Source organism: Syngnathus leptorhynchus, chromosome 20, assembly GCF_054491065.1.
Source record: "Syngnathus leptorhynchus isolate UIUO chromosome 20, UIUO_Slep, whole genome shotgun sequence".
Lineage (NCBI taxonomy): Eukaryota > Metazoa > Chordata > Actinopteri > Syngnathiformes > Syngnathidae > Syngnathus > Syngnathus leptorhynchus.
The window spans coordinates 7,317,124-7,329,231 of NC_141214.1; the positions used below are offsets into that span (position 1 = coordinate 7,317,124).

General features: G+C 46.2%; 3 protein-coding genes across 4 annotated transcripts; 1 reads left to right on the forward strand and 2 right to left on the reverse strand.

The window, feature by feature from the left end:
- Positions 1-78: 78 nt before the first annotated feature.
- On the reverse strand, positions 79-2,768 carry c20h6orf62 (chromosome 20 C6orf62 homolog). Its single transcript, XM_085901271.1, has 5 exons — positions 1,439-2,768; positions 1,184-1,360; positions 899-1,024; positions 678-812; positions 79-608 (listed from the first exon to the last, which is right to left on the reverse strand). Exons 1-5 carry the CDS (start codon positions 1,565-1,567, stop codon positions 483-485), a joined length of 693 nt encoding a protein of 230 aa, XP_085757397.1. The 5' UTR covers positions 1,568-2,768; the 3' UTR covers positions 79-482.
- Positions 2,769-2,797: 29 nt separating this feature from the next.
- gmnn (geminin DNA replication inhibitor) lies at positions 2,798-6,574 on the forward strand. The gene is made up of 7 exons (XM_085901270.1): positions 2,798-2,926; positions 3,109-3,210; positions 4,230-4,334; positions 4,471-4,615; positions 4,680-4,762; positions 5,913-6,023; positions 6,120-6,574. The coding sequence occupies exons 2-7, from the start codon at positions 3,142-3,144 to the stop codon at positions 6,297-6,299; spliced, it is 693 nt and encodes a 230-aa protein (XP_085757396.1). The 5' UTR covers positions 2,798-2,926; positions 3,109-3,141; the 3' UTR covers positions 6,300-6,574.
- tpd52 (tumor protein D52) lies at positions 6,349-11,526 on the reverse strand. 2 transcript variants are annotated; one of them, XM_085901272.1, is made up of 7 exons: positions 11,327-11,526; positions 9,196-9,338; positions 8,978-9,126; positions 8,757-8,858; positions 8,119-8,160; positions 7,656-7,704; positions 6,349-7,583 (listed from the first exon to the last, which is right to left on the reverse strand). In XM_085901272.1, exons 1-7 carry the CDS (start codon positions 11,343-11,345, stop codon positions 7,476-7,478), a joined length of 612 nt encoding a protein of 203 aa, XP_085757398.1. In that variant the 5' UTR covers positions 11,346-11,526; the 3' UTR covers positions 6,349-7,475. The 2 variants fall into 2 exon arrangements, with proteins under 2 accessions (XP_085757398.1, XP_085757399.1); XM_085901273.1 differs by lacking the exon at positions 11,327-11,526 and adding an exon at positions 9,757-11,296.
- Between the last annotated feature and the right edge of the window lie 582 nt (positions 11,527-12,108).

Sequence of the window (12,108 nt, forward strand, 5' to 3'; positions counted from 1 at the left end):
ATTGAAAGAGCGTGTATCCCAAATCAGACATCAGTAGTGATTCCAGCATAACACAATCCCTCCCGCCCAAAAGTGAAATCTCCAGTCTAGAAAAGAAGCCATCGGCACATATGATTGGACGTCATATTGTTTGCGATATTACAATTGTGTTACACCTCAAAGTTGATTTTTCTGGGAACGACAAATAAAACACCTTTTCCTGTGACAGCAAGGGTTAAACGTCATGTCCGTGTTTCTCTTCCAACGTAAAAGAAGAGTTCCTGCCCGGCGCTGCGATTGCCGCAGCGACCCATCGCTCCAAATCAATGTTCGTGCAGGTTGCCGCAAAACAAAATAGATGGCTGAATGGGAATGAGAGGGGGAGAGAGGAGGGGGAGAAAGGGGTCAAAATGGCTCCTGAAGACAGGACAGAGGGATGGAGGATTGAGAGGTTGAGGGGTTTTTTTTTTTTTTTCAGGGCGTTTCCCCCCTTGGGAAGAAGCCTAGTCAGGCATGTAAGGTCTGAGGTGGTCCTCGACGTCGCCCACGCCCCAGCAGGTCAGCTGGTCCTGGGGGAGGTGCAAGCACAGGCTGCACAGCTTCAGCACCATCTCCTTGCTCTGAACCGTCTGCAAAAATGTCGCGCTCGTGAAACAACAAGTTCCATCGCACTGTTGACGCTAGTAGCTGAGTCTGACCTGTAGGTGGTGTCTATCCATGAAGAGAAAGACCGACTGCGCGGGGTTGTTCATGATCATTCCGGCTTTGTCCTTGCGAGCGAGCGCGTGCAAGCACTGCTTCTCGTAGTCGCCGTGCTGAAACTCAAACTTGGCCTGAAACAATGACGATGCTGACATGACAAGCTGGATCCAAATTCAACGCTTGAAATGGATGTTATTTTCCCGCCACCGGTTCTGACCTGAATGGGCCTGAAGGGCTCCTCGTCGGCTCCCTTCCACCTGGAGAAAAGCAGACAGACGATCTTGTCAATGTCGTTGCGCGGCCAAAGGATGAAGTCCATCTCCTGCGTGCAGCCAATTACATCCTGACGTAGAGAAAATACCGTCATTAAGGCACGTATTCATTCCACCACAGCAGTTTGACATTGTCTCGTTTAGACAATAAGACAAAAATGGAACAGCTAATGGTCAAGCGGTAAGGCGTCCTTTGACGGATTCCAAAGCGGCGTCACGCGAGAGCCTACCCTTCGCATGGACTGGTATCGAGGGGCGTGGAGCTGCACCACATCCTTGTGTAGGAGCTCTATGGAACTCTCCAGCGAGTAGCGAGAATCCCGCACGCCTCGCAGGATGTCCTCCTCATAGTTGTTGGTCATCACCGGAACCACTTCGGCAACCTCGAAGAGCGCAGACTTCTTTTTCTGCCGAGACAGCCAAATGAGCGTGTGAGGTGATGCTCATCAAACATTTGGTCCGTTTCCGTCGGTCTGCACAACAACCTTGTCCTTAAAAACAAAGGCAATGTAAATCTTGAAATCGAACTGATCAGCCAAGGATTCCCGTTTCTTCCGCAGTTGGGCGCGGAGACGATTTCTGGTTTGGTTTCGTCGCGTGGTTGGATCCCCCATGGTCAGTTGCGATGGTGTCTGCTTTTTGATTCGACTAACTTTTAGGGTTGCACTTCTAGTTGATGGAACGCTAACCGTGCCTGTGCACTTGCCACGCCAGGACTAAAAACTGAAACGAGTCTTCTAACCAAACACCATATCAAGTGATTTTCCTGTGGGTTTTGAGGGAGGGGGGCAAGGTTTCTGGCACGTCGCTAAGACTACATCACCTTGTTGGTTCTTCATAAATCCATCATTTTAAGACAGCTGCCTATAGGTTTTCTCTGCAGAATTGAAAATAAAACAAGAGCAAAAATGTGGCTGGTTATTCGAACTATTACTTCCTAGACTAGAGCCCCATAGCGGCGCTAGGTGAAATGGAGGACTATGGGCTAAGATTCGGGGTAGGTTCAAAGTGCCTCATCCATGGCTGAGTGTACTGGAGCGGAAATACGGACGAGCGTGGCAGGGAGACGTTGGCACACATGGAAGAGGAACAAGACGACGAAGGCTGTCTGACATTTTGCTCGCCGCCTTTTGGCTTGGGGCCTACTTGCTCCTACTAGTCCTCGTGCTGCTGGTGCTCATGGTGTATTTTTAGCACTCTAGCTAAATCGAGCTAGCAGGCTAACCGTTGACTAAACAGCGATCAAAGCTACATTTTATCTCCTAACGGGCCCCGAGTTACTTTTTCTTATTTTCAGGAAGGGGAAAGCTTCTCGATTACGACTCGGTCATCTTTCTTTACATGTCCTCGCCAGTATTGCGCGATGCTAAAAAGCTAACAGGCAGCTAGCGCGTGAGCTCGACATTTCGTCTCCCTAGTCAAGTTAAGATCGCGACGTCAACAACTCGGTAGGGATTGCTTATTTTAATCGGTAAACTAAAATAACCCCACGTCTTGTGTCGCGTCTTTTAAGAGCTTGTGGATCTTTTCCTCCGTCCGTTCGTCGTTGCACTATATGCTGCCGCATGCCATGTCAAGATAAATCGACGGTCCAGCTGAAGTCCCCCGTTCTTTCAGTCGACGTGCGGCGCGGTCTGTCTCCCGGCGGCGGGCCCATTATTTCACGTCCAGCGGTTTTGTTTTTCTCGCACACACTCGGTAGTCGCCCTTTTTCAGTCGGATTAATGACGGCCACGAAAAAAAAAAACCAAGCTTCGCGAAGACCTCCTTGTGGCGGAAAGCTTCTCCAAAATGGCTGACGGACAAACACGTGACGTTTGTTTGACGCGTCACGCACATAACGTGACGTGCGTGACGTAGAACGACAGGGCGAGGCCAATAGTGCGCGAGTTTGTCACGTGACCCCCCACGAGCCTACTTAAACCAGTGGCGCGAGTCTTTCCGTACTCTGTGAACTTTTGCGGCCGTTAACGGTAAGTTGACAATTACGTGACTCAATTGAAATCATATTTACAGTACTATTCAGTGGCTAGTTGTAACTTACCGTTTGTTAGCAGAACGTCTTGCTAGACGGTTGGTTTTAGTTGGCGCTGCCTTTGCTAGGATACCATGCTTCCTTCCGACATGTGTTTGATTCTCCTTTTTAAATCCGCAGTGTCACTTTCACGGCGGATTTAAGGACTGCAAGATGAGTTTCGGTGCCACAGTGAGACATGGCCAAGCTAAGAACAATGAGAACACAAAAGTGGGCGTCAAGGTGAGGAAAAAAAGCTAGACATTCTTTTTTTAAATGATGTCTCTGTGTAGCAGAAGCCACACTAAACAACTTTACAGATTTGCAGAAACTGTAGTATTTCTTTCTTTATCAATGGTGGGTGGCGGAGGTATTGTACGTACTTTGCTCAAAGAATAGTAGTTATTTACCAATGGCGGCGGCAGAGGGACGTACGTACATCCAGTCGTCTGATTGGTTTACCGCCCCGATCGACGTAAAACGTCATGTCCTCTGATGAGTTCATCGGGTGCCTGCCTGTATGTTACGTCTCTGTCAACAACTTTACAGATTTGCACAAACTATAGTATTTATTTATTTACCAATGGCGGCAAAGGCACGTACTCCTCTACGTGTTACGTCTAGTCTTCTGATTATTATTTTTTTCAATCCCGATCTACATACTTAAAACATAAGTCCTTATGTCCTCTGATTGGTTCATCGGGTCTTCATATTACGCCTGTATATTAATGAAGCCACACAAAACAACTTCACCCTTTTTTTTTTGCTCTGCACAAAAGGTGCACCTTCATTTTTGAGAAAATTAAAGGCTTTTACGTACGCCTTATGGTCATGAAAATACGGTAACATTCATGTGAGTGCAGTAGAGTACACGCAGAATCAAGTCGAACCAAACTCGCGGTCTTGCTCATGTCACTTTTTTTGGTTTGTTTACTGTAAGTCATGGCATGCATGCGACCTATGATGAGGTGCGCCCCATGTTTGGATTAAATACAAAATAGACCCCACAATTGATTATGGTGCGGGAAATACGGTATATTAAATAACCGACTTAAAGGTTGCCATGTTAGGCCTCAAATCAAACATTCATTGGCTTTTTTTCAATAATTGGACTTCAAATAAAAAAATTCAGGAAGGTAATAGTTAGTTTTCTAAATAACAACTGAAGTTATTCTCACCCCCATTGGAATAGGTTTAAAATGACAGTTTGTATAAATGAACTAGTCATCTTTGTCATATTTCACGTGACATTGCTCTTTCAGAGCTTCTTCTCGCAAGCGCCTAAGTCCTCGATGAGTTCTTCCAGGACGAAGTTGCAAGTCCTCCAGCCCCTGTCAGTCAACAGTGATTTGGGAAAGTCGACTCAGGTGACCTTTTTTGTTGTTGTTGTTGTGTTTTTTTAATTAAATTTAGTTTGAAGTTTTTTTTTTTTTTTTTCTTTCTTTCTTTTTTTCTTTCTTTCTTTAAGAGGAAAAATGATTTTGGGCTTTTCTGTGGTTCCAGGCGGCAAAGGGTGCGATCCCCAAGCGCAAACAGTGGCTTGACCAGCAAAGCAGAGGCTTGAAAAGGGTGAAGGTGGAAGTGAAGTCCACACAGACTGAAGATGTTTCTGTTTTGAATGATGATGCCTATGATCTTATGATCAAAGGCAAGATGACATTTTATCGACTAATATTAGCTCTGCCTGAGCTAACTCTTGGTTGTTTTTGTAGAAACGCCTCCTCCTGCTTACTGGAAGGAAATGGCAGAAGAGCGTCGCAAAGCTTTGTTTGATGTTCTACAGGAGAATGAGAAGGTGAGTAAAGGTGCTGATGTTTAGTTGGCCAGTGGAGCCGAGGAACTACCGAGGAATTACATGCACACTTATAGAGGAATAATTCCGTTTCAGGGTGGGATTATTTACCGTATTTTTCAGACTAAAACTGGCCATAAAATGCACGATAAAGTGGAAAACAAACATATACAAGTCACTCCGGAGTATAAATTGCATTTTGGGGGAAATTTATTTGACAAAATCAAACACCAAGAACAGACATGAACGAGCAACAACAGTCTAAACTCCAGGTCACCCGCAGGACTGTTCTCAAATAGCGGCACTTGTCAGTGAGCTGCATCTATTTATTTTACAATCAAACCTCTGTTTCAGAACGTCGTGGTCAGCTTGCAGACTCTCATGAGCCTCAGCAAAGTGGAAACAATTTTAAAATGATGGGAACTGCCTTAAGTTGGATCTAACACATTGGTAACGCTTACCTATGTTTCCCTTCCATATCGGTCCGTAAATTTACTCGAAACATGAACGGAGCAGCCCATTTTGAAATGAAGTCGCCTCACGGGTACAACAACTATTCAGTGAGGCCCCCTGACCACGGTTGCCGTAATGCTGGGAAGCGATGCGACCTTGTAATTTACTAGTTGTACTAAAACCTACTGAAACATTTTGGCAGAGCACTGTGTACAACCAGTATGGATCAACAAATTCATCAATTGATCCGTATAAGGCGCACCGGACTATCAAGTGCACTGTCGGCATTTGAGAAAATTTTAGGTTTTTAGGTGCGCCTTATAGTCCGGAAAATACAGTAATCCCTTGCTACATCGCGGTTCGTTTATCGCAGTTTCACTACATTGCGGATTTTTGAATTTTGAAAATTTGTGAATAATTTCACATACAAGTTGCTCCTGAGTATAAATCGCCCCCCCCCCCCCCCACCCAAACTACAAAAAAAAATCAAGATTTATAGTTCGAAAAATACGGTAGCTACGTTTTACCGCCCCAATTTAAAGTTGACTATTTTCCATTTATTTTCTGGCCGTTTTTAAACGTTGTTGTACATGTATATATTTTTTAATTGATTGTTTTTTGTCAACGCAAGCCAGAGCTTGAATGACACTTAAGTCCTTTTTTCTTAAATCAAGTTGAGCCACATTTTCTAACCTACCAGCTGCACCAAGACATAGAGGCCAAAGATGAGCAAATTGTTCAGCTAAAGAGCGACAACGAGGAGCTTTGCAAGCTGGCCGATCATGTCCAGTACATGGCCGACATGATCAAGGTATGCACTCAACGCGACACGCATGATGCGCTCTGCTGAATGTTCACGAGTGTTTCCTTGTCGGGGTCGCAACTAAATCCGCTATTTTGGCTTTAGAGGCTGACTGGGAAGGGACCAGACAACCTGGAGGAACTGAAGGGCCTTGTAGTGAATGAAGAACAAGGGCAACGTGATGTGGCAGAAGATGTAGGTGACAGTCAGGAACGTGAAGATTTCCGTCATAGTGAGGCAGAGGAACAAACTTCAGATGATGTGGATGAAGAGCAGCAGCACTAACTCTACCCAAGGGATGTGAGAGGCATGTCTAAAATGGCTCAAGTAAAAGTTATTTTTTTCTTCTCCAATTGAAGTGTATTTTAAACTTGTTGGAATTCCGTAAGAGTGGCGTCCTCCAACACGTGGACCTGTCAGTGTTCCAAGAGCAAATGTTTTTTTTTTTTTTTTTTCCCATTTGCTGGCAGGCACTTGAATGTTTTGATGTACATGCTGTATTTTAAAATAAATGTTTTACACACAGTCTGACCTTTGCAGATGTGTAGACCTACTCAGGAGCGACTTATAAGTGATTTATTTCACACATTTTCAAAAATCCATGATGTAGTGAAACCGCGCTAAACGAACCGCGATGTAGCAAGGGATTACTGTCATTTGAACTGCAAGTGACGTCGGTTGTTTACATAAAGGACAAAGGATTCGATCACAAGATGACGAAGGGCCCCACGTAGTGCCGGCATCATTAGCGGCTTTGTAAGTGACACTGAGGACGAAGAGTTTGAAGGATTTAATGATTTGGAGTGACACAGAAGGTTTGGAAAAACTATGATGGCTTTTACGCACGCCCGGTCCTTCTCGACGGAAGCTCTCTTTCACCTCCGTGGATGGAAGTCGGGGGCCGGCGCTCGGCCGGGTAGCTGTCCGGGGACGGTGGATGGGGCTCGGACATGGCTTTTACGCACGCCCGGTCCTATTTATGGAGCTCTCTTCCACCTCCGTGGCTGGAAGTTCAGTAGTTGTTGCCTCGTTGAACTCTTGTTTTGTTAAAGAGCCGTTTACCAAACCCACGTCTTTCCTGGTACTTTGTTAACGCTACAATATAGTTCTATCCTAGATCTCTGCAGCTCACGCATGGCGTTGTTGACATAAAGAACGAGGAATTTGATTGATGGATTTAATGATTTGGAGTGACACAGATGGTTTGATAATATACTTAGAAAAAAAAGTCTTAATGGACTTTTCAAAATTGAAGTGGACCTCACTGCGCAGGGAGCTTAATTTGGTCCGATCGCGCAACCAAAACATTTACAAAATGAAAATGCTATGTGTGTGTGGGTGGAGGGGGGGTTAAACTGAGTGGGCCGCGTGGCACAAAATGTGATGTCAAGAGGTTGGTCAGGTCGTCAATATATTTAAAGACTTGTAGAGGGACAATATGGGAGGGTCAAAGGTTGGAGGTCAGTGCAAGGGTGCGTCTAGGTTGGTGGGCGTGTCCTGGTGCTGAGCCTCTGAGTCAGGAACATTCATCTGCTCGCCGCCATCCATTTCCGACGGACTCATCTTGTTCTGAAACAGGATTTGGAGATTCTTTCATGTCATTGCTACCAATGAGGGCAGGATTTAATTTTGAATATATACCTTCCATGTTCCCACTTTTTCCTCAAATGACTTGAATGTGGGAGCGTTCCTGGGAAAAGAAATTCCTAAGTAAGTGATATTTTGATGTCAAAGAAAATCACATGCACATTTATTCAAACAATATACCATAGTAAAATAAACATTGCATTTGCAAACTTGGAATTTTGATGGCAAAAAATGATATTTTGTACCATTAGTTATTTATGATGACATTTTGGTGAAACAAAACTGCTAATTGCAACTCTCTGTTGAAATTATTTTCCAAAAACAACTTTCAAAACTGGTTATTGCTTAAAACATTAGCAGATACAGTACGTTAGTATATCCTCAACAATTTGTCCCAAGAGTTAAAAAAAGTTCAAACAGTTTGTGTACAACTTTCTACTTGACATGACAAGTTTGATGCAACTTGGTAGACAAACTTGCCTAAAATGTGCGGCGGACACAACGGCGTTATTCTTACCTCATGACAGGCATGCTAGCCGAGTGCTTCAAAGAGCGCTTGCTAATCGGCAGCGTTAAGAAGAAGAGGGGGTGGGGGTCAGTTTCAGAATAGCAGTCGGCACACGTGTACACACCCGCCCCGCTACGACCCGTTAAGCCTGATTGAGGGTGAGCGTGTTGATGTCGCATTGTATTTTGGGGGGCCCACCACAAAAAAAAAAAAAAAAAAGCCCACAACCCATCAGGCGCTTGCACAAGGTTGAGGAGCCCGCCAATCTTGTTTGCAGTTTGCTAATAATCCACGGAGGAAGCATGACAGCGGAGAGGTTGGATTAGCATTCTCGCTTGGAAAGGCGGTGTTGAGCGGGGCCGTTAGCAGGTTCCGACTGTCGGATTAAGCCCGAAACAATTAGCGAGTGTCCGGGAGCTTTGCTTGAATAAATGACGACCAATTGCGCTAATTGACAGACGTCGTGCCTCCCTCCATCAGCCGCTGTCGGCTCAAGACGAGTAAAGGCCAGCAATAAATGTAGCAACCAGTTCATACATGCTTGTTATTAGTTAGCTATTAGATGAGTTGCTTGTCTGTTTAGGTTACTGCCAGTCGTTATATTTCCTTTCAAAGTCTCCTGCCGCATGCGTGCGCTTGTGACTCACCTGACGTCATCCAGTTTACGGCTGATGGCCAAACTCATGTTGGAGAAGGTCGATGTGGCCTTCAGGCCAGCATGTGATAGCGTCTCTGATGTCTTCTTGTACCTGAAAAGAGCAGCAAAAGGCTGGTTAGTCAGTGAGTTTGTTGGTTGGTTGGTTGGTTGGTGACCTTGCAGTCCAGTCCGGTTCAGCGGACCAAAGAAAAGAGGAAGTGCAGGACATACGCCGAAGAGGTGGTGACCTCCTGCCAGGTTCTGGTGAAGTTCTGCTTGAGCTCGTTCAGCGGCGTCACCCCCAGCTTCCTCTTGATGTCAGCCAGCTGCCTCTCCTTTGCCGCCAGAACCTGAGACAGCGTCAGGATCTCATCCTCCACCTGCAGGCGCAACCTCACTTGGAACATTGCGAGACTCGAGCAGGAGCGCCAAATGAGGACAGCGCTAACCCTCAACAGCTCCACTTGCAGCTCCTGGCATTCCTCCTCCGTCATGGTGGGCAGTGGGGCTCCCGCGCTCACTGCCGCGTCTTGACCCACCTCAGCCGCTTCCTGACCCATCTCAGCCGCTGGATCCAGATGCTGCTGCGAGCCTGAAAGGTCCACAAATGCTCATTTGACCGTCATGGGGCAGTCGTGGCGGCGCGTTATCTATCGACCGGTGTAACGGAAGCCGAGCGTTCTAGCACTTTGATGGCAATGGGAGCAGCAGCGCATCAATAATACAAAAAGCCTTCCACGTGGAGAAATAGCCACTCCATCAAAAGGAGAAGTGACCAAGAGACAGCCAGCTGAGTGTGGGCAAAAGATTTGGGACACTAAGAAAACAACAAGCGGAAGACATTGAACCTCTCCCAAACTGTTTCCACAAAGATGAGGTTGACTCAGTTTCCAGAAGAGACAACTAGGATGACAAGAATTTGAAGGCGTCATCTCGTAATTGGACCTAAAGGAGCTGATGGCTGTGGCGAGCGCTCACCCAACCAAAGACGGACGCGTTCCCACGTTTACCTTGGCTACGGAGCGCCGGCGAGCCGGGCGGCGTGTCGCAGAAGGCGGGCGCCAGCCGCAGGTAGCTGCCATTGAAGTCGAAGGGCGAGCGGTACTCGTCCGTATTCGCCACCATCGCGTGCACGTGACCCGCCGCGTTACTCTTCCGCATCGGGTACGTATGTCGTCCTTTGCGCTCATCAGAAAGCACCGCCCATCCTGGTCCTCCCCATTATGCGTCACGTGAGACAAGCGAAAGCGTAATCCGCCGTGTCCCAGTTTACAGCCCGGCCGGCGTTTAATCCGGGCAGGGGCCTGTCTTTGGTCGGGGGCCGTCGCGATGGACGCCCGAGGGCTTGCGGCGGGAATTGTGTGTTCTCATTATCAATGTGTGTGTGTGAGAGGCGGCTTGAATAATATGACAAGATCCTCCAGAAGAGCCATTTTGTTTTGATATGTATGACGTATATATGTAAAATGTTTTCTAAGAGCAGTGAGGAAAAGACCAGTGCAGAGCTGAGAAAGAAGATGGGAGCGGAGGCCATAGTGGATGTGGTGAGGAGAGGCAGACTGCGATGGTACGGACGGACATGTAGTGAGGAAGGACCAGAATGACTGGGTGAAGAAAGTCATGTCGTATAACGTAGAGGGAACAAGACCCAGTGGCCGGCCGGCCGGCCGGCCAAAGAGAAGACCTGGCAGACGACCGTGGCAGCCCACATGAAGGCACAATTCACTGTTAAGAAAAAACATGCAAAAGAGACTAACTCATCACATACACGGTTAACGCTTTGATGAAAATCGGACCCTGTTGCCGATGTCCCCTTCTATCAAACGAGAACAAGCGAGCATTTGAGCGGCTTGATGGGTCGCAGCATCAAATCAATTAGCGTAATTTTTGCCGCATAGCGTGTCACATGATGAGTGCCTCTGATGAGAACTCAAATCACGGGGTGGCTGGCCCACCATGCCAAACTCTTGTCCTATGAAAAGTGGCTGCAAGGTCCCTTGCACAAGCGCTCACATGAAAAACCTGCTGAATTTGATTGGTTGTATTTAAAACTGACAGCACATAAAGTGTACTCGTGCATAATCTACCCAACACTTTGTGTGCTGAAACGCAAAATATTCATTATGCATTGCACTGTAAGGCAAGGCAACTTCATTTCTGTTAGGTGTATGACAAAATACATTTGGCATGCTTGTGCCACTTGACTTCCTGCTTTTATTTACTGACATGCGCACTCGACACCTCTCAAAGATTCTATACCCAGTCAAGAAAAACACATTTAAAATAGATGTATGTTATAAGCACGCTGTACACGTGGCTTTTAAAACCTCTTTTTTGTGTGTGTGTGCGTGTGGTTCATTGGGCCAAGAGAGTTCCTCGTTCACTTCCGCGTTCAATTTTCTTGTCATTTTAAATCCACAAGTGAACATCTTGTTATTCACTTTCGGGCGTCAACGTAAAATTGGGGAGCAAAGCGAGATCGCTGGTTCGCTTGTTTGAAGCTAAAGTTTCGTTCTTTCTCGCTTTTAAACTCGACAGCAACCCAAAGCACGAGCAAGACGTTGAAAAGAAATGGATTACCTTTCTCGTTGTTCTCCATAAATGCGTCTTGGCGTGGATGTTATAGTGTGTGTATGGTGTGTGTGTGGTGCGCTTAGATCCAATAACGGACACACGTTTTTTTTCTGTGTTGAAAGTGAAGTTGTTTTTCTTCGTCGTCTTCTCTTCCTGGTCTCTCTCTGCCTTCTTGTCTCTGACTGGGTGCCATTCCCGTCGTGGGGGCGGGGCGTAGCCTTTACGTCATAACGTACAAGTGTAAACATAAGTGAGCACGTGGTTGTCAAAGCGACGCCGCTAACACTACGCATGCGCAATAAACAACCCATTTCCGCTGACGTGTTTCTGTCAAAAATTCATAATTGAAGCATTTAACGTGACCAGGTGATGAATGTAACATCAAATGTGCACGAAGCCAAATTGACGCGTATTCCGTACATTTAAATTCCGCACGTTTAATGCTTTGTGTATTCAGAAAGGCACCTAAAAACACAAATGTACTATTTTAGAGATATAAAATCAACTTTATTGAGATTAAAAAAAATGTCACTGGCTGACTATAACTTATTAAAATGAGTCAATAAAATGATTGTGTGTAGGTGAAATATATTATTGTGGCGGACCTTAGGACCAGGCCTCTCACCCAGTAGGCCTGCCTGCATGACTGACGGACCTCTTTCCCACTGGGTTTCAAGAACCACTTCTTCATCACACGTTGCGCTGCAGGGCCGCCACTCAGCCACTACGCAAGTGTGACACATCCTCCCTCACACAGCCACCTCAATGTTAACTAAGGGCGACCGTTG